Genomic DNA, 27986 nt, shown 5'->3' on the forward strand with positions numbered 1-27986 from the left:
CAACTATTTCAATGCAGTCGGGGCTCACTATTATTCCTATATAAACTAACACTGATATCCCCTAGAAGCCTACTGCAGTAAATTATTTCCCAAAGCATCCATTTACCATTAAGACTAGAAAGCTTAAATGTTGGGAAGTGATGAGCTAAGCTCTAATGTCCAATGTTGGACTCAAACTAAAGCCGAGTATCTAAAACAATTTCTATTACTAAATATCTAAAAATAATTTCATGAAATTCAAGATTGTGCTATTTGCCATATAATTAAAAGTCCCTCCCTCACACATTCAGAAGCATAAGCTAGCAAAAGCACTTAGGGAACAAAAGAACAATAAAGAAAAGAAATCTTAAATTAAATGCAACACAGTATGCTGAACATATAACGGATAATTTAAATAGTTTTATGAAAAATGAATAAAATATTTTACCCATCTCCAGTAAAATTTGAAAGGATCACAGCACTCAATTATCCTGATTCTGAAAGAAACTGTCTATTGGTAACTCAAGTCCAATCAAGGCAACAGGTGATGGTGGAGACTAAGATCAACTTTTTGGATCAGTCATTTACCATAGGGTCGTCTATTTTAAACCTCATTCTAATCCGTTACATTTGAGTGCCTTGCTCATTTAATGGCATCATAAAATGTTTTCCTCTTCAGCTTGAAATTGGCTCTCTTCAGGAAACTTTTGTCGTAGGACTGTACATTAAAGGGCATAACATAAAAAGTCAATGCTGTGTATTTTCACACAAAATACAAGGTCACAGGACCCTGCTCCCAAATGCCAAATTCTTCTAAACAACACTATAAAATACCAATGTTTAGGGGGAAGCCTACCTCACAAAACACGGCACAGGCCATTGCTCTGGCTGCCCAGGCGGCTTCCCCAGCAGCTGTTCAGGGCACAGCTGCCCACTCTACTTATGTTGCCAGCGTTCCTAGAGTCAGAATTCTGGATCCAACCAACCGCTTTTAAATCTGCTTAGAAGGCGGGAGAAACATTAGGAGGCAACGTGTTGGAGTTTGCGAGAGTACATCAGGCCTTTACGCTGAGATGCTGAACACTGGCTTGGAAACAAAAGTCTGACGCTTACCACTTCTACTAATCCCACCCAGAGGGAAGAATTTTAAACTTAGATTGGATTGGGAGATTCAAGCAATTGGGTTTTTTCTACTAATGCAGGGCATTTTCTTATTATGCAACCTCTGTTCCAAAATACAAAATGGGAAGCCAAACCCAAAAGTATATGAATGCAACATATGGTTGTTCCACAGAAAGACATAATAGCCACCCAAAGGCTCCTGACCTGCCTCCTTTCTCTTCAACACAGGGTTCTCTGAAAAGTCAGTTTAAATGGCCATGTCTCATTTTCACAGTGGTTGGAAAGGAAACTAAGAGCACAAAACCTAGCACAGCTGGCATTTAGCTTTATTTCTACCACCAATTTTCAAAAGCAAAACAATCAAAGTCCAGATAGCTAAATGAATATAATACCCAGCAGTGTCCAATCCATGTTCTATGATGCATGATATGTGTCATGCTGTCCTGTACTCCAGACATGGTGTACATGGTGTACATTTTTGAGGCCCCTACAATACAAATGACAAAATATGCTGTATCCCTTGGGCTGACATCCAATCACTGATAACAGTGCCTTGACTGCCACAGAGGACTGTTCACATTGGGGAGGTGGCTCACTGTATGAGAGGCAGAATAGAAATGTTAGTACTTCAGGAATGCAGACTTCTAACAAAACACAGGAACGCCAAGTCTTAATGAGTGCAATGAGCTTCCCAAATTGTAAGAAACAATTCCCAAAGAGATTTTTTAGACAGCAAGTAACTATTTCACTTGTCAGCCTGGGACCTCCATAAATGCAATCTAGATCAGAAAAAGAAAAACCAGTATCTCAGGCTTTTAATGCTAATAGCCTAAGAAATCTCCAGAGTGGTTTATGAAATAGGCATGAAGCTATATATTTCTTTGAATGCTTCTTAAGAATTCCCAGTCATTTGGTTGTTCATATTAGCAGAAAATATTTTGCTGGTTCATATTAGATACTGAACTAACAAATTCCCTGAGGAGTGTCTACGAAGACTTTATTCCAAAAAGAAAAAAAACAGGCTAACCCTAATTTTTTGAAGTTACAAATGAGAGTATATTCAATGTCAAAGGAAAGAAGAAATTAACTCTATAAACATAATTCAGTTTTTCTACTTAAAAATGTCAGGTAGAAAATGATTTCACTCATCTGTGGAGTATAAGAAGAAAGAAAAAAACTGAAGGAGCAAAACAGCAGCAGACTCACAGAACCCAAGAATGGACTAACAGGTACCAAAGGGAAAGGGACTGGGGAGGATGGGTGGGAAGGGAGGGATAAGGAGAGGGGGAAGAAAAGGGGCATTATGATTAGCATGTATAATGTGGGGGTGGCACGAGGAGGGCTGTACAACACAGAGAAGACAAGTAGTGATTCTACAGCATCTTACTACGCTGATGGACAGTGATTGCAATGGGGTATGTGGCAGGGACTTGGTGATGGAGGAGTCTAGTAAACATAATGTTCCTCATGTAATTGTAGAATAATGACACCAAAATAAAAAAAAATTTAAAAAGTCAGGTAGAGACAATACTGAAAACTTGTGAAAAATTGTTCTCATGCTGGCAACAATAGTTAGAATGGAAATATTTCCTATGCAGGTGAATTATTTACTTTATAAAGTCTATCCCCCTAAACAAAAAGCTAAAAATAGAAAATGTTGCTTTCATTCATTTGAAATATTATAGTGACAAAAGAAATCAATGCACAATTTCAGGAAACAAAGGCGAACCATACTCTGCATCCCAGAATTATTGTTCCAGTCTGACACCACACACAGCTGGTGTTATGCAGACTCCAACTTCCTCAACAAGAGAGCCTGGAAAGGTCAATTTAGTATTAAAAACAAACGGGTTATAGTCAGGTGTGCAGCTGGTGATCACCCCGCAGATGATGACCCAAAGACTCAGGGACCCGGGTATTTCATATCTAAAAAACCCAACTCTCCAATCCTGTGCATGGGATGAAGTGTAGGCATAGAATGTCTTGCACAGTGAAAGCTTGATGGGAAACTAGGCATGTTGCAATGCCACAGTAAGTCTTTCATAATATGCTGAAATACTGGGTAAGTGGCAATGCTGCTGCCTGTTGCCCTTACAGAGCCAAACAAAAAAATCTCTGAAACATACGAGTATCAAACCTAAAAGAAACAAACCCAAAAGTAAACACATATTATTTCCTGATCATTCTGCTTAAATAGTGATAGTACTGTTCATCCCAATTAAAAATCAAGGGGAGTTTACCAAATGCCACTTAATCCATTTAACTGGTGATTAAACAATGCAAAACATGCTGCAGCATGTATATCAAACTATAATAAAGCTCTAAAAAAAATTACAGATATGCATGACTTCAAGAAATCTAACAAACAAAAATGCAAACATATAAACCAGATAAACTTGGGAATGATTATTTGTATTTAGAAGATTCTCCTGAAGTATCAAGCTTGGGATGAGTTAAATGATGAATTCCATTTATATTTCCCTTAATAAAAAGATGGATACTAACATTACTGTGTTTACTTTAGTAAGCAAGACACTCTGAGAGATGAGATTAAGCACAGGTGTTAGGTGAAGTAAACATAAAGCCCAGAACCACTAATGTTCAATCTTTAAATAACTTTCTCAACACATCATAGACTTTATACAGAAAACTATTAATGGACAATTACTTTTAATATTTAGTTGCAGAGCCACTAAGACAAGTAAATCCAAGTCCTAGGGAAAATGTAATGCAATTGGAAGGATAAGGCTATGACATAAAAGACTCTAATGATAACTAATAATAGGTAACAAAATTTTATGACATTTAAAATTCACAGCAGCCTCAGTACATAGTACTATACATATACTCATCTTACAGAAGGGAAAGTACCTACCCAAGATCACACAGCTGTTAGAATGAGGATTCTAGCCCAGAAGTCAGGCTCCAGAGCATTCAAAACAAGAACCATGCACCCTCCATTATAAAGTGCAACAGGGTATGCAAAAATGTGGATGCTTTCTGGTAGGGAGCAGTGACTGGGGGGGGGCAAAGTGACAGGGGTAGGTTGATGCTGGAAAAGGAGTTGAGAATCTGTTCTGTATGTAAAAGACATGCCCATGGTGATGATCATAGAATGAAGGTTAAAAATTAAAGTGGTTAAGAATCATTTTAGGAGGAAAATTCATGGAATAACTAGTACCTAACTGAACTTGAAGGAGTGAAAGAGTGGTTAAGATTTGGATAGCTGGAAACAGGAGTAAGATCCAAAAAGGCCCAACACAAGAAAAGACACTCAGGAAAAAAAACAAATATACAGAGTAGTAGTGGGAGTTAAAACAGGAGAGAAAAGTTGGGACCATATGGTGGATAGTTTTGAACACCCAAGTAAAAAGTTTATATTTAGTTCAGAAAGCAATGAAGAGTCACTGAAAGTGTTTTGAACAGGTGTTGGGCATTGAAAAACATTATCGGCAAGTACTGGCATAAAATAATACAAACTGTAATTCCACATATATAAAGTCCAAGGTAAAACTAATCTTAAATTATAAAAATCAGAAAATATTGCCTACTGAGGAGGAAAACTGGATGGCACACAAGGGAATCTGAGGCTCTATACCTTATGATGGTGTTGCTTACAGAGGTGTGTAAAATTGTCAAACTCACTGAATTGAACAGGATACAAGAAATTGAAAAGCTGGACTTCACCAAAACTAAAAACTTAACATCATTAAGAAAGCTATAGACTGTAAGAAAATGGTGTCAATAGATAATCTAGCAAGGGACTTGCATCAAAATACATAAAGAACTCTCAAAACTCAATAATAGACAGACTACCAATTTTTAAAACAAGCAAAGTATTTGAACATACACTTCATCAATAAAAGTAAATCTCAATGACCAAAAAGCACATGAAAACATGTCAACATCCTTAAGAATTAGAGAAATGCAAATTAAGATCACAATATACTACTACACATCCACTATACTAGCTAAAATTAGAAAGATGAATAATAGCAAGTATTGTCAAGGACATGATGCAACTGAACCCCCGCACATTGCTGATGGGAATATGAAAAAGTACAACCATTTCAGAAAACAGTTTGACAGTTCCTCAACAATTGCATTTCTAGATCTCTACCCAAGAAAATGAAAACATGTCCATAGAGAGAATTATACATGAGTAATTACAGCAGCTTAATTCATAAAAATTGAAGACAGGAAACAACTCAGCATCAATGGGCAAATGGCTGAGCCAATTATTTATTTCTACTACTCACTAAAAAAAGAAATAACTACCAAGAGCCACAAACATGGCTAAAAACCTTACGCTAAACAAAAGAAGTCATAAACAAAAGTAGTTACATTATATGATCTTATATATATGAAATTTAAGAGACAAGGAAATTACAAAGGGACACAAGGGAACTTTTAGGGGGAATGGAAATGTTCTATATCTTGATTGTAATGATAATGATGATTACATATTTATATGCTTTTGCCAAAATTCATCAAACTGAACATTTTAAATAGACACCTTTTAAGATACATAGGCAAACTGTCCTTCAATAAAATTATTTAAAGAAAAAATTGGTTTCCCTTGTCATATTCTGCATATTATTCAATGCTAATTCCAATGAGAACAAATATTTCCTTTGAATCATGGGCACTGATAAAATAATCTCAAATAATCTCAAGTACAATCTCCAAAATAATGTCATCTACACTGGCCTAAACTGAATGAGAAACACAGTTTTAATATTAATATCCTCTCTGCTCTCCCTCTCTCACTGTAATACCCCCATATCCAGTTAAACATAAATCTCTTGAAAGCTTTTGTTCTCTTTTAATTTAAAAATAGCCACTAAGTATTTTTATTCCATTTCTATACAGAATAAGTATATAAATATCCAAAAGAAAAAAAATTCATCTTTTATAGCTTAAAAATATTCTCTTGATACTAAAGTTTACAATGTTAACTATTAATAAGCAAGAAACGCAAAATAAAGTTTCACTTCAGAATTTCACTTCAGAAGGAAAGAAAAGATGACACAGCAAGACAAGTCAAAAATTTTATGAGCTTTAGCTTCCCAGGCTCCTGTATGACCATCCCAACATAAATCTCTTTTCTCTTATCACATGCTCCTGCTGCATTTAAATATTTGTGAAATTGAATCAAACAGGTTTCCATATCTTGTCTTACTTTTGTCACCTAGAGTTATTTTGATAACACACTAGAATTGAAGTCTTCAAATGTCTTAGGGTTTTGTTGTATCTTTTTCTTTCACTCATATTGAAGAAAAAAAAATTTTTTTTAATGGACTGCTTCACAAATTTGTGTTCATCCTTGTGTGAGGGCCATGCTAATCTTCTCTATATTGATCCAAAGTTTTTTTTGGTATATGTGCTGCCGAGGAAAGCACTAACACATTTTTTTTTAAACAAAACATTATGTAAGAGCCCAGTATGTAAAATAGACATATTTATAAGTTTAAATCTATAATATTTAATAATAAAGTCAATGAGTAAGAACGTAAGTTTATCAATAGTACCCACTATGTCAAATTCGTTATTTTTAATATGCAAGTGTGTCTGTTGTTCTTTTAGTTTTTTAATAATTAAAAATGAAATTCAAATCAAATATTAAAACCCAGGGTCAGCAGACTAAGGCCCATGGGCCAGAGTCCACTGACCATCTGATTCTGTCCAGCCTTTGATCTGAGAATATTTTTTTTATATTTTTAAATGGTCAGGCAAAAAACAAAGGAAGAAGAGTATTTTTTGATATGTGAAAATTATATGAAATTCAAATTTCTGTGTCCATACACAAAGTTTTATTGGAACACAGCCACATTCATTCGTCTTTGGCTGCTTTCTGCTACAGTAGCTGCAAAAAAGAATGTATGGTCCACAGTCTGAAATATTTACTATCTGGCCCTTTATGGAAAAAAATTGCAGACTTCTGTTTAGAGAATCCAAGCAGCACCTCCGAGGAACCACCTTCACAGAGCAGAGTTTGGAAACCACTTGTGGCAAACTGCATTTTCCAAAGACAGCCACAATATTTTCCATCCTGCTTACCCTTCTGCAATATGACCTTGCCACTCCCTCATCAGAAGAAAAGGAATCTAGTTCTCTTCCCTCTGAATCTGGGCTTGTCTTTGTGACTTGCTTGGCCAATACAATCTGGTGGAAATGACTTCTGAGACTTCCAAACTAGGTCATAAGAAACCACCACCTAGGTCTCTTAGAATGCTCCACAACTCACCGCCATGCTGTGAGAAACTTGAACCTCATAGAGAAGTCAAATATAGGTATCCCTGCTACAACCCAAACTGAGCCCCAAGTCAACAGCCAGCCTCCCCTGATATCCGTGCGGGAGAGCTATCCTGATCCTCCAGCTCAGGCGAGCCTTTAAGTGACTGCAGCCTCAACAGACATCTGGCTGCAACTGCATTACAGACCCTATATGAGAACCACCAGCAGGCCCAGTCCATTCATGGAACTGCAAAATATAATAAATGCCTATTTTAAGCCACTATGTTTTGGGGTGGTTTGTTAGATATAACAATAGATAAAAGAAACACTATTATACTAAAATAAGTCTAGGAAAGTTTCAGATGCTTAGACTATTCATGAGTATCACCAGGCCAATCCCTACCAAAGCTTCCCACTAACCCTGACTGTTCTAGAAGTAGCCAGGAATGAAGGAAGTTAAATAATACTCTCATGGAGTCATTGTGATTGCTCATCTATATGCATTCCAATCAGGCTCTCTACTCTCCAAAATATGTCAATGAACCTGAATCTTAATGGTCTAAAACTCTCACAAGGAAACAGAAAATAATTTTTCCAATTCCTAAAATTATATCAGGATTGGTAAAAAAAAGAAAAAAAACAATTCCTTTCCTGCTTTAAATAAACTGGTGATTATAATACCTCATTTTTACTTAATAATCTTTAAAAATGATCAGTGAATTTAGATGAGATGTAGTCAAGTTATCAGTATACAGCAAAGTATTAGTATATGGCAGTCACCTCTAACAAATTTGGGGCTAGTAGTAAAAGTCCATATGTATTCTGTAAGTGTCACCTGCTCCTGCTCAAAAGGGTGACAGGTAAGAGTTGTTCTACTGACATGTTCCTGTAATGGGCCAGTTATGTGTGATAAACTCCTTAGCCTAAAAATTTAATTAAACTCAATATTAATGCCCTATAAAACCCACACATCTTGTTTTCAATGATACTACATTAAGTCACAGCAGATTCAAATTTTAAAGAAAAAGTGTTTAGTTTATGTTAGGTACCAAGTTTAGTTATGTTAGGTACACTCTGAGGGTATGCCTTCAACTGGTGCAAATTTCATTCAATAGAAACCAATGGTGGCTCTGAATCATTAACCCATTAACATTACTGAGAAACACTGTGTGAAACAGAATGACAGTATCTTATATCTAAAGGGATATTACTGGAACACTCAAGATTACTAATTTTTTTCTTAATTCAGTAATCGTTTGCAAGTTTATTTAAATATTTATTTATGTGACTATTATTCATGCTAATGTGGAAAACACTTGCATAGATAGATAAAGTGTTTTACATGGAAAACATCCCAGCCTTCAATGGCTTTTAGGCCAATCCTACAAGAGTGCTATGACCAGTTAGTAATGCCTGCCCCAGGGGTAACTAGTAGGGAGAAATAAACTGGGCATTTGCCAACCCTGACCCATTTCATCCATTTTCACGCAGTCTCCTCTGTTCAGATCGCTTCCTGGGTCTTTTTGAAGATTCCCATGATGGAACTTCCACCCAGTCTTAGAAAGTGACATTTCCCTTTCTTCAGCCAGTCTTTCCCACTACTGGAGGCCACTCTCCACAGATAATTCCTGATAAGCCCCACCTTCATGTAGCTGTCCTGGTCCAAAAAGGCAGATCTCCCTAAAACCAACAGTTCATTGGATAAGCCACACTTTGTGCTAGAAGAGCTACAATGGCAGATGACCGAACCCTGGTAGAAGTGGTAGAGGTGATCTGAATCCAGGCAACAGAGCACAAGAGTCTCTGCATTTAGTCACTGTGTCTGGCATATGGTTGCTGCCTTTCTACATGTATTAAACTGTATCTCTGTCATTCAGTTCAATTGTTTGTCTATTATTAATATAAGTAAAATCTCTATAGAAAAAATATTAGAATTTACTATTCTAACACAGCAAATGTGAGTACATTACAGGGTTTTTAAATAATTCAAAACTTGTATATTTTCTAATTAAAAACACATTAATAAGCATGTTAATGAATGATTTATAAACATTTGCCACAAATAGTTTCCAAACTCTACTGATTGGGGGGGAAAATGGTGGGATATCAATACTCTTAAAAAACTATTTAAAAAATGAACATACAATTAATTTTTTGTGTTCCATATGGTCTCCCATTGAAAGTTTAATATCATTTGAACATAATATATGTGATGTGAACATTATATCACATATACATGTGAATATAATAATGTGATGACTATTATTAATGTTAAAAATAGATATTATCAGTGATTTTTTCAACACAGACTCTGTAACAACAATGAATCCTATTAACATCCTGTGTAACTCTATGGGGATTCTATGGGGAAAGTCTCCATATACGGTCACTTTTCTCCATAGACTCCCCACAGTTTATACAGGATATGAATCTGGTCCATTGTGACAGTGAAAACAACAGATCACTGAAAACTCATGTGTTATTTCTGATGAAAAAACTAGTGACTAACAATTAGGGAAACCAATACTCAAGTGAAAATAAGTAATCTGAGGATTTAAAAATAGCCACTAAGTATTTTTATTCCATTTCTATACAGAATAAGTATATAAATATCCAAAAGAAAAAAAATTCATATCTTTTATAGCTTAAAGATATTCTCTTGATACTAAAGTTTACAATGTTAACTATTAATAGGCAAGAAACGCAAAATAAAGTTTCACTTCAGAATTTCACTTCAGAAGGAAAGAAAAGATGACACAGTAAGACAAGTCAAAAATGTTATGAGCTTTAGCTTCCCAGGCTCCTGTATGACCATCCCAACATAAATCTCTGTGATCTATTATTTTCCCATATTTGTGAGTTTATAGTTTGTGGTATTCTGCTTGTCTGAAGTCAAGTGATATTTTTTTTTTACATTAACTGTTTGCTGACTTAGAGGCTAAGTTTTTGTGTGTATACTCAAGTATTTGCATTTTTGCTTTAAGTAAGCTGAAAGCAACTAAATTCCAATACAGCTAAATAATAACAGCCAGAGTAAAGTTAGAACAAAGGAAAATAGTTATGTTCCTAAATTACCTGTTAAAAGGGAAAACAAAATACAGTACTAAAATGTCATAGGTACTAACAGCAAAAACAGCAGTTTCTGATATCATTATTTAATCACGAAAATGGTCCAATTGTGAATGGCCATTTTTGAATGACCACAGTTACTAATATCTCAACCAATTCACAGAGATTACACAAAAACAATAGACCCAAGTTTAATCTCACATATGACTGATTGCCAAGAATGGCCCTGAAATGCACATAAAAAGGGAGTGTGACTCATTGTTTCGTTATCAAAGAGATGACTGTTTAATTATACCGTTTCTTGGTGACCTAATATTGCTAGAGTATGTTCATTTAACTATCTCCCACACAATGGCCCAAAATTTGAGATAATTACATTGTTCTTAGAAACATGGTGCCACACTCAGTATTAAAACTAAGAAGCTGTCAGTAGAACTTAATGCATTCATCAGTAACGAAAATAAAATAAAAACCAAATGAACTTTTGGTGCCATGGAAGATAAATCACATGGGACATTGCAGCTACCCCAATCCTTTCCAGCATCTACTATTTCTACCGAAAGGAATGGGAGAATTCAGAGAATGGCAGGAATGACTTGCGGGTCAGCCACACAAAAGTTAGAAAGACTGACACCGTGACACATGCATTCACCATTTCTCCATCACCACTAGGCTCACTAAGTGCTAACACTTTGCTGGAACTTTGGGAATTCTTTTCCCTTTCACAGATGCACTAGATGTTCTTTTTAACTTATTATGACTATAACAAATTTTTGGGAGGAGGGATTAAATGACTGTATTTACCCCTGGGGCACACCATTTTCAAAAGGTAAGGTGTTGCTCTCTTCACTGGACTAATAAGGGAGGTTCTTTGGAAGGCACATTAATATGTTAGATCAAAGCACAATTCCCACCACAGCACATCTTAAATGACACCCTTGAGGCCTGAAAAATGTTAAACCTGGGAGCGATTTTGATGGAGGATTGAGCCAGATAAATGCTAATTGACAAATGTTCATTGTAGTTGAAAAGTATTTACTCTGTAGAATAGCTGGCCTTTCTGGAACGATGTAACCAAATGGCAACAGGACAAAATCAGTTTCCCTTACTCCACAAAAAAAAAAGATGAAAAGTTTCTGTCCCTTTATAAATTTTTTGGAGAAAATTAATTTTTTTTTGATGGCATTCAATTTATTGATTTTTAAACAATTAATCCAAACAAATTAACAAATTATCCAAAATATTCATTTTAATGACCACTCCCCTCAACAAAATTTTATTGATAGTACTTTCTTCCTAAATTACTTTTACCATGGAAATTAAAATTGCATTTCCTTAAAGGAGATACACAGCAGACATACTACTATCATTTTTAGACATGGGAAACTTCAGTGAAGAAAAAGTTCAGTGAAAATACAACAAGAAGGTACATTTCCTGCTTTGTAATGATTAATCTACACACAACACAAAATCCCAAAATAGATTGTGGTCAATCTACACAATATTGGAGATTCAGATATAAGTCAGAAAAAATGAGACTGGTACTGCTGGAGATTTTCTTTGAAACAATGTTGGAAGATATTCACTAAAATGATGTTAAGACAGAGAGAGCATTTATCAATTCTGTTGCCATAACTATGTTAAGTCTTTCAATTTGCTGAACATGGGCCTAGTCTTCCAGGTAAATTCATCATATCAAGGCTCTTTGTTGTGTGGAGGTGGCAGTGGAGCGGGGGCTTTTTGGTATTCAAATCAAGCAATACCACCTCAGGAAGACAGAACATGTTATAGCATGATACTCAGGCCACTGCAAATTCCTGACCTCAAAGATCTAAAACATAAAATCAACTTAAAAATTCCAATATTTGAAAATGAAGACACTGATATCTCCTTCTTATAGGCAAAGAGTAAGGAGGAGAGAAAGAAGATTTTAAGAAGCCGTTTTCCACATGACCCTAATGCAACACAAGTCAGAGTGATTACCTTTTGGTGAAGAGAAGTAATATTGACTGGGAAGGGTCATCACAAGGGAACTTCTGGAGTAATACAAACGTGCAGTATCTTAACCTGGGTACTGGTTCCATGGGTGTAAATATAGGCAAAAATCCACTGAGCTGCAAACTTTGACTTACGCATTTTATTGTATGTAAACCACACCTCAATTTAAAAAGTAAAAGCATCCAATACAAGTAAGATGCCCCAACCAGAAATCAAGGATAAGAATCATGAAATTAGCAATGTTAGGGGAAAAAGTGACCTTTCCAGCATCTAGCATACCTTTGTACACAGGGTAGATAGTTAAGTATTTATTATAAAAATGTAGTAGGATATCTTAAGTGGTTTGGAAGATCCCTTCTGAACTAGTTAGAACTTCAAATGTGACTATTTTTGTGAATATTTTAAATACTTCAGCCTATAAAATAGCCTCTAAAAGGTAGAAATTAAAGGCCTCAAAAGTTGCCTCAAAACATAAAGAAAATACATTTGTCTTAACTCTGAGTGCAGATTTAAGGTATCTCCTTATCTAAAAAGGCAGACCGGTCTCAGCACTTAAGGACCCCTGACAGTACAAAGCTACCTATGATCTTTTGGGACAAGATACAAAACTGAATACTCGGTAAAGTAACAAAAAAGAATTGCCAAGCACCTGTATGATGGTATTCTGCCTTCTGAATGTTATTCTGCCCGTTCAATAACCTGGTAGCTATAGAGACCAACAGCAACTACCAATTTTCAAACATACCACATAGCACATGGGTGATATTATCAAAAGAGCAGGTTTGATGATCCAGAAAGTCTATGTCTGCTCAGTAAACCTGGTCAGACAATGTTAATTAGAGTCCCTAGTAAAAGAATCCACAGATTCCCAGAGTGAGTTTCCACGTCCATTTCCAGCTAAACAAAGTAATAAGACCAATTACCCTGTAGTAGATAAATATTTCTGTCCATACCCAAGTTCCTACATAAAGAAAATTCCATGTCTAAACTGAAACTGGATCATCTTTATCATTTAATAATCTGTTTCTATTTCTTGGGTAACAATAATTACAAATGTACCATTAAGTGAATTCAGAAAATATTTGAGATTTTGAATTATTTGGAAATAATACTGCCACATGCTGAATGGGACATTACATCTCATTGTTATTCTATCTTGACCTTGATTAGGCAGCATGGTCATTTCAGAATGGGAAGCTTCCATGTGAAGCAACAAAAATAGCCCTTTAAAAAAAGCCAACGAAGAAAACAAAAGAACTGAGGATTATTAGCTCTCTTGAGTACTATTTTCAAATAATCAGCCGCTGTACATGAACACAACACTGACCATACGAGATAAGAAAGAAAAGGTCAGATTATAAATTCATAAGAAATGTGTTTCCTAATTCCTGCCCTAACCCTTCTCCCCACAAATAAAGTGTCTTGCCAATTTTTAATGCTCTAGACCAGCAGGTTCAGTCTCTTTAGAAATTCCTGTCACCTCTGCTTATGGATAATGACAAAATATTCTGCAGAGCCTGTACAACTGCACTGACAAGTTACATTTTTCTACATCCAACATTAATAATCCTCAAATTACTTAGGCTGATCATCATTTTTTAAATACCTGTTCTAGCTGTCTACAAGTACTGTCCAGCCCAGCCCTCCGTGCAGGGCCTGCCCTGCACCAAAGCAGTTTCACTGTATAAGTTTTACAACAGATATGATGCTGCTGGACTGTGACACGAGCCAGCATATCAAAACTAAAATCACTGTTTAAAAAAAAAATTCATCTTTAAAAATAAATATTATTTCTTATCCTTTAAATCTGCATATAGTGTCTATAGTTTTTGTAAAAATATGGAGGAGAGGCTATCATAATACCTTTTTTATCCTTTTAGAAAAAAAATGTCAACCCTCCTTTCCCTTGTAGTGAACGGTATCATCTCAGATTCTCCCAGTTTCTATTTTAGGGTTTAAGGACCGAGACAGAACCCACAACAATAGACCCCATCAATTAACACATTCTGGGGAGGCTGCCTGAATTCCTTGTCTTCCTACCTCCCTCTTGGAGGCCTGGTTTTGACTATGCTGACATCCCTGGTCTTAAGGATGAATAACCCAGTTAAGGGGAGTCCCTTTCCTGAGACCAATTCCTTTGTAATTAGAGCCAAAATACAAAGGCTATGAATGACCTAAGGCAGAGTGATATGAACTCCAAGCCAATGAAACCATGACAGCAAGATTTCTAAAAAGCAAAGAAGTGAGATCCATTTACTTACATGAAGATTCAGTGCCAAACATGGCTGGCTCCAGAGACTGCTTTAAAAAGATTGGAATAAAAAAAAATTAAAGAAGAAAAATCGAGGAGAGTGTACGTGTGAGAGTGAAAAGATGAGCCGCTACACAGCAGGGGTCATGAAGACAGACAATGCAGTCCAAGCTATGTCCAGCTGCCAGATTCTCCTCTTACAAGCCTCAGTGTTCTCCCGTGTGATTGAAAAGCAAGGTCTCCTACAGCACCAAAAACCGAAGGGCTGCTTTTGAAAATCCAATAGGGAAAGGCAAGCCGACGTGGCTCTTCTGGGATGCAGTGAGGCAGGACTAGGTAGGAGCAGGGGCAGGGCTGGGAGCAGCCGCGGGTACTGCAATCCGCAGCCCTGCTGTGGCAGTGAGACAATAGCAGGGCTTGTGCAGACACTGCTGACGTCAGGAACACGCACGGGCGGACTGCGCTGCTTGAGCCAGAAGCTCCAGGAGCTTCATGCAAGCGGGCGACTCAGAGGAGAATTCCTTTGTGACAAAATGCACAAGACCGAGATCCACATATATGTTCACCCTCCTGATGAGATCTTCATCCTGTGACACCATGCACTAAAAGAGACCTCAAAGGAATTTACATAGTGGCCATATAGCACTAACCACAAAGATATGCAGATCAGGTTTTTGGTTTTATGCAGCAAGTAGAACTTTTCAGGGAAACTAGCATAACAGAAATGAGAAAAATAATCTACCCTTAAAAATAACTACAGAACTCACTCCTTTTTCTCCAGGCCTATGGTAAACTGACAGATCAAGGGTTATACACTGAATCACAAATATGTGAAAATAATACATGTACTGTACCACATTCTGGGCATATAAATACATAAATGTAACAGTAAAATAACAGCACTTAATAAGCTTAGAACACTGCTTGGCATACAGTGAGGACTTAAATTTTAGCGATTATATTATTATTTCATAACTACTATTCAAATGTGAAAACCACTGCTCTAGGAACATATTATGTATATATATTTTGCTCCTATCCTATTTCTTTTGTTTTACTTTTCTTCATTTTGACTATGAGAATTCCTGTCATTTTCCAGGGTAACTCAGTCACTTTAAGGCTATATGCGCATATCAGTGAACGCCTGTGTGTAAATGGGCATTTATGACCAACAAGCACACATGCTCTATAATCTACCCACACAGAAAAATAACTGAAGATACTTATTTTGTCTCTTGACTCACTTGACAAATAAGACTTCTCACATTACCTTTACTCTTAACAATCTGGATTTCTAAAAAAAGCTACAAGCTTGTTGACTAGAGTATCTACTTAACATACGCAAAGAAAGAAGTTTTGTTTTAATGTTTTAAAAATACTGAAATGCACAAAAAGTGTGTATAGGCATATACTCCCATCATTCTATAGTTTTAAAATCACATAAAGCAGGAAGTTCAAGAGCTTGAGTTTCTTCTTCAAGGTATATACTTTTTCCAATACTTTCTTGTCTACAAAAACATATCTTCATATAATATAGTCTTTAAATATTAAATTCTGACATGAATGTGGAACTGCAAATCACCATCTAAAAATATCATTAACAACTTTTCTGGTCAGTATATGTAGATTTAGCTCATTTTTTAAATGGTTGCATAATATTCCATTGCATGGATGTAGCATTTACTCAAAGTAATTCGACCTTTATCTTACTGAAAAGGCTGAACCATCATGAAGATGGTACAATGATGCTACAGAAGATAAAGAACAAATATTTTGTTGTAGGAAAGAACAACAATAATTTTACTGATGTTTACTATGTGCCAGATACTATTCTGGGAACTTGACATGTGTTAACGTACTTAATCTTCATAACAACCCTGCAAGATAATACCATTATTATCCATATTTGATAGATGGTGAAATAGTTTGCTGAGGTCATATAGGTAGTAACTGATAAGCTGGGATTCAAACCCAGGCAGTCTGGTTCTAAAACATATGCTCCTAACTACTCTTCCAGAACGCCTCTTGCAAAAATGAGTAAGCAATTACCAAAATTATATTTTAAGTATTCAACTAAAATGAAAGGCAAATAAAAATCAATTGAAAATGTGGAGAAAAAACTCTTAAAAGAGAAAGGTTACCAGAGAAAACTAAAAATGGCAAATGCATCCCTCCCCCCAAAAAATCGGTCAGGTTGACAACCAGTCGTGACTATCAATAATGGTGTTGAGATATAGCTAGAAAGGGGGAAACAGCAATATACTTCAAAGGGTTGGAGCCAGAATATTATCTTACATAAGATCTATTTTAAATTGCATGCCAGATGTTGCACATGAATAATCACACAAATGGTGGGTGGATGTGGCCATGAGAAAGGCAAGAGGAAAAGTAGAACAAGAAAATGATCCTGGGGTAAGAGATTTTCCACCAGAGGCCATGGTCTATATGCAGTAACTGCTTTACCAAGTCTTTGATAGAGCAACTTTTTCAGCTCATATGTGAGGGTGTACATATGCATATATAAATGCATTTTTCTGAGTGCTGGTATCTATTATTTATTAGTGCAAACTTCTAAAAGTAAATTAAAGGCTCTAATATTTTTCAGGAAGAAGTCTACTTTTCAGATCAACATGTTAAAAACATTAGGTATCTCCCTTGTCAGCAAAGCTGGACACAAATGACAACCTCTAATGCCTATTAAGGTCTCTATGACCTCTGGAGGCCTGAGGTATTTCTGAGCACTTTAGAAGGCTGGGGTCCATATTGCTGAAGACCCATCTTTGACAAAATAGATTTCAAAAATTTAGTTTGCTCCAATTCTCTCCTCTAGGCAGCCAGCATAAGCTCAGAGAATGAAGACAAATTTTAATATGTTGTCTAAAGAAAATGCAATGAAAGAAATTGAAGGGAGGCTAAAACTGACCTGATGTCACCCACAGCCCTCCAAAAAAAATCACATAATCCATTCCAGAACCAAACTGATCGGATTATCGATTCCATCTAATTGCACCTGCCTGCAAACTTGCCCTTCCATTAGTAAAGACAGTACTGTTAATTTCAGGAAAAAATTAGCCATGAAAGAAAGATCAGTATTCAGAGTAATTTATTGGTCAAAATAATTATTGTTAAATTAGAATGCTGTTGATAAAGATAATAGTGGAAAAATCTTAAAAGTAAGTGAGTCACTTTCAGAGGAAAACTCATTTATATTCACTCAACTACTTCCTGGGAGCCTACTGTTCTGCACCCCAGGGGTACAGCCAAGAACAAAGTCCCTCCTCTAAAAAGCTCATATTCTAGTGGGTGAGATAAACAAATATGTAATATGTCAAGTAGTGGTATGTCTTATAAAGAAAGGTAAGAGGAATTAGAGGATGAGAATTGATTGAATGGGAGGGTTATTTCAGGTAAAACTGTTAGGTAAAGCCTTCCTAAAAAGATGACACTTCAATAGAAACCTAAAAAAAATTGAAGGGAAACCACATAGATAACAAGGAAACCATGAGGCAGAAAGAGCTTTATCATTGATATACAATCATATATTGGTTTCAAGTATGCAACACAGTAGTAGTTCAACAGTTACCCATATTATTGAAACTCACCCCCACTACTCCAGTTACTATATGGTAACATAGGAAGATATTACAGAATCATTAGCTATATTCTCCATGCTGTACTACCATCCCAGTGATGAATTTATATTATGATTGAGAATTTTTGTGCCCTTTTATCCCCCTTACCCTCCCTACCCATCATCCCATTCCCTCCCTAATGGTAACCAGTCACCTCTCAGAGTCTGAGTCTACTGCTATCAGAAAAAGAAATTTTTGTTTTATGAATCTATTACTGAAACATCAAGAGTCAGTTTTCTATTGGAAGAGACCCCTTCATTGCTATGATGTCATTAGCACAAAAGTGGTTGAGCTTTATTGTGCTGATAGCAAAATATATTCTCTTTTCTAATCCAAAAGAATTCACTCTCCATGAACTAAAAATGTTTATGTTCTTCTCTTCAAAGTTTAGTAAACTAAATATATATCTATATTTGCAAATATGTAAATGTTTATAAAAATCACCACAGATGACAACATTCAAAATAGCTTCCTACCACATCAGACAACTAATTAAATTAACGTTATGTATTAATGTGGTAAGAACTCAACCACATATTCTCTCTAGATTATACACAATAACTAATTTTGAAAGTGTCATGTCTGGAATTTTTCTGGAGCTATCTCCCTCATTCACATTAAAGTTTTATTTTCTTAGTGCCTCTCCTGGGGTCTATTCAGCATGGTAAAGTGTGTGTCTTTTAGAATACATTTATAAAGTACTACTTAAAAACAAGAGAAGTGTTTTAATGGCAATATATAAAATATAGAAAAATGAAAAAATAAATGATTCCATTCTTTGTAAAAGAAGGTACAACTTTATCATTAAAAGCATGCTCTAGTGAAGTTCTCAGGTATGATTTAGAAATTTGATTTCTTAATATATGGCTACAAAGTGTATTCCTTCCTGCTTCAATGTATAGTGAGCATTCTAAAAAGTAAGTACATTTTATTTTGGAAATCTGAAACAAAATTCTACTACATTAGTCTTATGGGAAAGAAATTCAAATACACACACACATACACACACACACAGATACTTGTTTGTATACTTGTCTTAAGGAACTCTAAAATAGGGAAATATGAATTTATAGGAAAAATATATTTAGGGAAATTAACTACCTCACAATGTTTTATCTTCAAAAAATATTTACCACAGAAGTCCTTTACATAGCAAACCCCTAAAAAGTTGCATTTTAAATGATCAGTTCCACAAAAATCTGATTCGTGCACCATAATTAGCTATCTTGCCAAAGACAATATGAAAAAGAGAATATGTAAGCAGAGCTTCATCTAAATGCACACTGGGATTTTGTTATGGTACGGATATGGAAAGTGGGTCTCTGCCCTTGTGGAAAAAGACTTAGTTCTTTAGTTTACAAGGAATCTGTCAGAAAACATACCCAAAAGTTCAAATGTAGGGTGACATAATTTTGAATTTGTTGCACAAATTCTAAGCAAAGACTCCTGTCCTTACCTCCTTATCACTACCTCACCTCCCAACCCCACCTTGATCTCATCTGCTCTGAGGGGACCCTTCACTTACTCCACTTATTCATCACTAGTCTAACCTTAACTTTACTCCTGAACTTGTGCCAATTTACTATTAAATGAAACTAGAAATTGAGAACAAGGCTATGTAGTTTTAAAAAGGAAGAGGCTGGTTATCCATTAGAGAAATCTGGACACATTAACACTCAGAAAACATAGAATAAAAAAGTTCTCCAATTCACTTTATGATGTTAACTCCATTTAAAAGATCAGGCCACACACATGCATGAAACAACTAGCACAATAACAGAAATGTTTTACAGAAACCAGCTCTTTGTAGACTGTATGTATATTTTATTCTTTTTGCGGCATGATCTGAACTCAGATGTTTTGTACTTTAAACCTTCTGGCCCAGAAGGGACAAATGTGGATTAATGACAAGTTGCAGTTTGTTTTAAGTCTGTTTGAATATGACCCAAACTGAAATAGAAAAAACAACAGAGAATTTCTCTTAAGTACCTATCCTAAATGAATCATAATTTGTATACAACAATTCATACATGCACAGAAGTAAATGCATGCATAACATTTTTAAAGTATAAACACAACATCATTTTTAAAATATTAATTCAAATATTATATTTCAAGCAATTCTATGAAGCTGAAAAATATTTTAAAGTTAATTTTACCTGTATAATCCATAATGAAACAATAGGCAGAGAACTGGGTATTTTCAAAGTACAACTCAATCAGACACGAAATGAAACAGCTCCCTGCACAAACTGCTCTGGGGAAAGCCTCCTGCCATGTGACATTAAGCACACGTGCACACACACACACACACACACACACACTTCTGCTTATCTCGAACTCAGGCAGCAACGGCCGTGGCTCTGCTCTCCTTCGCCTGTTCTTTTAAAGTCACCCTTAGAAAAGTCTTAAAAAAAGAACAGTTATGTCTTCCCATATCATTACTGCATTATTAGTTTAAGAGGAGGGAAAAATCAATTCTCTTTCTCCAAGTGAAAAGAACACAGTGTTACAAACCCACATAAACCTGAAGGTGTCCAAATTTTTAGGGAGAATGTAATATTTAGAAATTCTGAGGAAGAACATATAATTTTGTCACAATGGTCATTCGATCGTATGTACATTTGATCCACTTGAAACACATTTGATTAGTTTGTAAACAAACCTAATAAGGGTGATGAAAGAACAAACCTTTAAAGCATTTCTAAAATCTTCAACTCATTTGTCTGAGTCCTAACACCGACATTAGATGGAAAGAACATATGGTCATTCTGAGAAAGATTCTATCTGATGTAATCTTTAATGTCACATTGCCACATGCCCTTAGCCATCTTTTCCTTCATTGTCAATTGTTTTGCTCTTGAATGTATCTGGCTAAAACTTTAAATAAATCTTAACAATGACTAGTTCATCTTCCTACAATTAATTCTTTACCTTGCCCAGAGACAAATGTAAATAAATAAATTACCTTGCCCAGGAGTAAAATAAATAAGTAAATTACCAGCTTTTTTTTTTGAGCAATCTAAACAGACAATTTCCAATTTAGGGATACATTAAATACTCCCTGAAATTGCAGCTACAGTATTGCTTGTTCAGAGTGGTTTTGTTGGGAGTAGTGGGATGTTGTGCGGTACTTTATTTTGCTACTAGTACTTTATTTTGCTACTATCCTTTTTACCATGTAAGTTTCTCCATAAGATAATTAAAAAGTTAACAGTACTTACAAAATAAGATTTCTAATTTTCACTACAATATGAAAAACATGAATAATACAGAAATCTAAAAATTCTGGGCTCAATATATCATCATTTAACAGATCTCCCTGCTAATTATACAAAATAAATGAGAAGCATCATTTCATTCAGCCATCTACTCAAAGCTTCATTACCACAGGCAGATCCCATTACACCACCATTCTGCTAACAGTCAAAAGCTGTTAATTCTCATCAACCTCACCTGTCAGTGTTGCTAAGCAGCCCTGTCTCACTTCTTGGGCCTTAATTCTCTTTATCTTAATCTAGACAGCTTTCCATGAGCTATAAAAATTTGATATAGTTTCTTCCTAGCAATTAAGACGTGCAAATAGTTAAAACATTAATGCCATGGTTGCTTTAAAATGGTAAGTTCAAAACACCCAATAATAACTGTCTTAATTTCCACACAACCTACAAGAGTGTGGAAATACTGTTAGCCATTATAAGATGTCATATGAAATGATACTGTATGCCTTTCACAATTTAATACCATTAGCATAGATTTTTAAGGCTCTCATCTAATTATTTGAGTAGCATTATTTTAAGAACAATTGTTTTATTTTTATCCTTCCATGTGTTTTGTAATTCTTGTTAAAGTCACAGATATCATAAGGAAATACATTTCATTAAGAAAATGAGAACATTATTAAAAATCCAAATTAAAAAATATAAGATAGATGGATAGATGGGTGGATAGCTATAAAACCTACAATCTACAGTTAAGTGATGTGCCACACCTCAGAAAGTCAGCAGAGTGATTAAGAGCGAGGCTCTGAGTCAGATAAAGAAGGTTCAAGTTGCACCTTAGCCACTTACTAGCTGGATGATATTAAGCAAGTTTTTTAATCTCTCTGAGCCTTGGTTGGCTGATTAATTTAGTTACAAAGGGCCTAGGTCAATGCCTGGGATATGATAACAGCTAATGTGTAAAAAGCACTTAATGTGTACCAGGCAGGCATTGCTCTAACTCATGTATTAACTTACTTAACCCTCACAATAACCTTATGAGGTATTATCCTCATTTAATGGGTAGGAAACTGAGGTATGGAGGGTAAATAACTTAACTAAGGTCACACACTATGCATAGTAGAGCCAGGATTTAACCCAAGCAGCCTCCCTCAAGAGTCCTTGTGCTTAGCCACCCCACAACACTGACTCTACAGAGCAAGGTCATCAATAAATGAAGCAAAACAGGAAAAATTATTTCCCAAAACTAGGTTCATTCTTTCTAATAAAACCAATCCTACAGTTTGCCAAATATTTTAGTTCAGATTTTATAAAAATTATCTTTTTATGGTCTATGTTCAATTCCAACATATGGAAAAATTAAATAGAGAAATAGAATGAAAGGGATAATGTTTGAAGTCATTGTGAATGCTTAAAATAAGAGTTGCATTAGCCAGTTAAGCAGATATAAGTACTCAAGTACAGAAAGCCATAACCAGAAAAGGACCTGTGCTGCTCCCCACACTCCCAGCTCCCACTAAGTCTGCCTCTACCCACTTCACAGTTCTCCAAATGTCACAGTAGACACTACTTTCCTCGTCTCTTTTGAAAGAGTTTGCGCAGGTTCCTCTGACTGTAACTTGCAAAGCTCACTGAGAAGAGCCTCCACTACACCCTGCCTACTTTCCTCCCCAAGAATCTTCTCTATCCCCATTTCACCCTCAGCAAAGGAGACTGTCTGGTATGCCTAGGTGCAGCCCCCACCCTCATACCCTGCCACAATCACATCACAGTCCTCCCCAGCGTGCAGTAACAAGATACCAGAGTCAGAGGATCTTCTCAGGTCACCTGTTCTAGCCTATGACCACTGTCCTAAATGCAACTAACTGACTCAGCAGCAGCCTACATTGCAACCCTGAACTCCATCCCAGATTCCTACTACCATTCAAAGATCTTAAATTCCTGCTACACTTTAACCACTCATGGTCCAGGATGGATATGGTTATTGAATAAAGAGACTTGGGGTCTAGCCTCAACACTGCCACTCATTACCTCTCTGGTCTAAGTCCTAGAACAACCATAGATGTTCATTTCCTTATTGGTAAAATGAGGAGGTTAACCTGGATGATTCCTAAAATCTAGTCCAACTCTAAAAATCTAGGATTCTACCTTAAAGCAATGACAGCTGGATGAGAAAACTCAAGGCACTCCCTGCAGGTAACTGCTCCTCCTCCTCTCACCCACACCATCCACTTCCATCCTGCTAGAACTAGAGGAACAGCCCCACCTCAAGGATGGGAAGCCAGGGAGCCAGGGTGGATTGTCCAAATCCACAGCATTTACATTGTACAGCTAATGCTCAGAGGAAGGCTCCAACTGTTTACAGGTATACTGTTCCTCTGTAGACAGGGCCCCAGGAACTCAACTTAGGGGTGAGCAGACCAATATAAACACTCACAAAGCATACACAGAAATAACCGCTAGAGGCCTGGCCTCCTGCTGGAGGGTACACGGCCCAGTGTGGCCCCGAGGACAAGGAGGCCTGGGCACCAGCAGGGAAGCCGCTGAAGGAGCACCCTCCTCCCAGGATGTGACTGAGACGGCCTGCACAGGGAGTGCCAGGTTCTGCGTAGATTCCAGGGGCTCAGCCGTTGCTCTCCCCTCTTTCCCTGCCTTGGTTCGCACACTGGAGTAGTTCCTGCTCCGAGTCCACAGACGTTCACCCTCCCCAGGAGGAATGAGCATGACTCCCACTTGAGTCCCACTTCCTCTAAAACAAAAAACCATGACTTTATCATAATATCTACATCATAATGCTGACCCATACAATAACTTACTTTATTGCACATTTTAAAACCTCAGGGTTGCATTATAAATACCCTGTTTTTCCATAGTTCAGAAATGATAATACAGGGGTTTCCCTCTAGTCTCTATTCTCACCCTCCTCACCAACAAGTCAGACTTAAGTTAAAATGCCTTAATGTTATATGCCTCATCACAACTTCCCCTTTCCCAAAGTCAGAACAAAGTTTACCTAAGATGTCGCTGCCCTCCAGGGCTTCTTACCACCCACTCCAGCCAGCATCAGCCTCAGCATTTCCTCTTCACGTCTGTCGTCCCTCCTTGGCTTTGCTTGTGGAGTTCCAAGACTACTTCACGGCCTGTCCCATAATGTGAGAAGACCCCACTGCTATGAGGAGCCTCTAGGTGAAGAAGACTGTAACAGAAGGAGCCCAACTCCTCCCACAACTGAGCTCTACCCCACCTCCAAAACCTCCAAACATCTAAGTACGCTAAGACACAGGAACATCTAGCACTAGCCAGGTAACAAACAGCCTATGAAATAAGAACAGAGCTCACCTGCTCAACTCAGTAACATGCCCCAGACCAGTGCTGTACATTCTCCAAGGCAAAATAAGAATCATCTCAACCAGCACAAAAGCACAATTACAGTGAAAAGCATGGTAAAACCTGACAAAAGATCTACCTTAGCAAATTCCAAACCTTCTTTCTGGATAGACAACACCTGTTTGTTATGTTAAGACTAGCAGTAGGATCCACAGCTCTCAGTGGCTGGAAAACTCTTGTAAAGTAGCAGGGCCATTCCCTTCATATGTGAGCCCCAAGAGAACTGCCACCAAGTGACCACAGCTGGGAAGAGAGAGGGAAATAACTTTTATAAGAGCTGGGGTATAGTCTCCCAACCACTCATGTTTTTCCTCTATTAGAAGATGATTACAAAAAGAGATACTGGTTTCAGTGTTTAAGGCTAACCAATAAAAAAGAATATCCAGCAATTAATCCTTATGTAAATTAAGAGTCATGAGGAAAACAACTGAAGTTATTAAAATGCCTGGTAAAAACATGAAAGATTAAGATTTTCCTCCCACAAGTATGCATCCAACAATAAATGTATTTATTCATTTTACACTTTGAAAGTGAGGGTGTCTCGTCAATGGGTTTCAGCCCTGGGCAAGTCGCTATGGGTTCAATGTGACCAAAGAAATTGACAGTGAAACATTCCTGGGGTGAAAGGGTTATACCCAACTTTATTTCCACAGTGGCAGGTGAGTCACTAAAATCCCATTCACTCAGAGCAAGTCTGCATGCAGCAAGCCGGTTTCTTCCTCTGGGCTCCTCTGCACAGCCATCCTCAGGGCCCCCCCTCTGTCCGCACAGCCGTCCTCTGGGCCTCTCTGCACAGCCGTCCACCGGGCCTCTCTGCACAGTCATCCTGCACAGCCGACCTCTGGGCCTCTAACCTCTGCTCTGCTCTCCTGCAGCTTTGCAGCCCTGCAACCATGTTGCACCCAGAGCACTGGGCAGAGCTCTTTATATAGAGTCAACAGCAATGTATTGCCCACAGGTGTGCAGTGAACTAGTCAACCAGGGCCAGGTGAGAATCCTGGCCACAGGAACTCTGATTTTATCCACAGAGGGTCATTTTATATACATTTGATCAAAGTGCTAGTGGAAAGATCACAGTCAAAATCCAGGTTTCTACAATAAATAGAGAAGTACCGAAGTCAGGCATAACCCTCTGAAGAAAGCTTCTTTAGGCAAGCCACAGACCTTCCTGTGTGTGGTTGTGTTCTGTTCATCTGACTAAAGGAACCACTAGAAAATAAGTACTGGAAGTCATCAAAAACAGTCAAATGGACCATTGTGGATTGTCCCACAGGCAAAAAACAGTGAAGAATGATTAAAGAAATATGGTAGTATTCAGCTGGAGATTTTGTTAAGCAAAGAAAGTCACAAATTTCCATGGCACTCCAAAACCTAAATCATTCTTGGGGCTTTATAGCAGTATTGGCACACCCATTCTCGAAAGGACTAGACAGTAAATAATTTAAAGTTTCTGGGACCATTCAGTCTCTGTCACAACTACTCAGCTCTGTCATTTTAGTGCAAAAGTAACCATAAACAATACATGAACAAATGGATATAGCTGTGTTCCAATAAAACTTTAATTATAGACTGTAAAATTGGATTTCATGGTTCATAACATACAGATTTCACCTATCATGAAATATTTTTCTTTTGAATTTTTTCAACCATTTAAAACTACTTTTAAAAACCTGTTAGCTTGCAAGCCATACAAAAACAGGTGGGGTCCTCAGACTATAGTTTGACAACCCCTATTATATAATATTTACTATAGTTGACTTAACCGTTCTCTGAAAGAGCTCTGATCTTCAATTAGATCTCCGCCATTAACAAGACTCACAAAGGTAATGGATTCCACTAACAACTGCCTGAATGATATGGGTTGGGAATTCAAGAAAATATTCACCCCAATTACCTTCATTTCTAGTGGTACTATGAGCAACACCTTGTCTTGAATAACAAGCGCATACTACCTTGCTCATTCCCGATCACATTATAATAAGTGGTAAAAGCTTAATTGACTTGTGAAAAATCAGTAACTTTCAAAGGGTAACAAAAAACACAACTCACATACATCTCTAGCTCTAAAAAATTCTATAAAAATGTAAATCACTGGTTAAGATTTCCAAATCTCCTCAACTATGTATACCAGGAAACTTGATACAAAGTACACTCATAGTATAAGACACAAGTAATATCTAGTTTGGTATGAGAAAATCTGGCCCTGTTACCAACAATAGCTGGAAGAGAAATCTTGAGAAATAAGAAACTTCTATTTCAATCCTAAAACTACTTTGGTTGGCCATTTCTCATTTATGAAATTACAAAGTAGATTTAGATTATTTCTTTGGCCTTTCCTAGCTCTAAAATGCTTATAATGAGCTACACTAACCATGATATCTAACCTAGCCCACTGCGAGTATCAGCATTGTTCACTTTTTATTATCCTTCAGGTAAGAGACAGATGATTTTCTCTCTGCTCTTTCATTTCTGGCTTTTTGAAAAGCCACTGAAAATATATTTCTGATCAGGACAACTGTTGCCTTCTTAGAAATAACCCAGTCTTAACATACAGATATAAGTGCTTCAAGAGAAAATCTATGCAATACAATACATGAAAGGTGTTTCTAGAGGCACACATTTGTGCCTGCTGGCACCATAAACTCCCAAGTTGCAGAGCTTCCCCATAAAAAGCACGCATTCAGGTCTTCTAACTACCACAGAAATTTGTCTCCATTTTCCTTCATTTTTCCACAATAATCACAAGCTTAACTTATAGGAACCACACTGTGGTCTGACTCCAGAATCAAGGAGACCTGGATTTAGTCCCTGCCATTGTTACCAACAAATTCAAAATTATTCACCTCTAGGTTTCATTCTTCCCATCTGTAGAACAGGGATGTGATTCTTGATAGCAATGGAAATGATATATACATAATGACACACAAACACTGATGTCTTTGGGAAGACAGCTGCAACACATTGTTAAGTTTGAAAAAATAGTTTAACAAGCAATAGGAATAATATGATGCCATTTTTGGAGTTTTTTTGAAAAGCAAGAAGAGGAAAAATGGAAGGAAATTCTGACACATGCTACAATATGGATGAACC

General features: G+C 36.8%; 1 protein-coding gene and 1 pseudogene across 9 annotated transcripts in view; both read right to left on the reverse strand.

Moving 5' to 3' along the window:
- ST7 (suppression of tumorigenicity 7) overlaps positions 1–27986 on the reverse strand; it is a 250044-nt gene that overhangs the window by 181098 nt on the left and 40960 nt on the right. The window contains exon 1 of one of the 9 annotated variants that reach the window (XM_073238553.1): positions 20448–20807. The exons of 7 other annotated variants lie outside the window; for them this stretch is intronic. In XM_073238553.1, coding sequence (XP_073094654.1) covers positions 20448–20460 — 13 coding nt within the window. In that variant the 5' untranslated portion in view covers positions 20461–20807. Of the gene's footprint in view, positions 1–14666; positions 15347–20447; positions 20808–27986 lie in introns of those variants that run through there. One more of the 9 variants, XM_073238552.1, reaches the window with a different exon arrangement.
- Positions 6384–6503, reverse strand: LOC118969542 (U6 spliceosomal RNA; annotated as a pseudogene).

Source organism: Manis javanica, chromosome 6, assembly GCF_040802235.1.
Source record: "Manis javanica isolate MJ-LG chromosome 6, MJ_LKY, whole genome shotgun sequence".
Taxonomy (NCBI): Eukaryota; Metazoa; Chordata; class Mammalia; order Pholidota; family Manidae; genus Manis; species Manis javanica.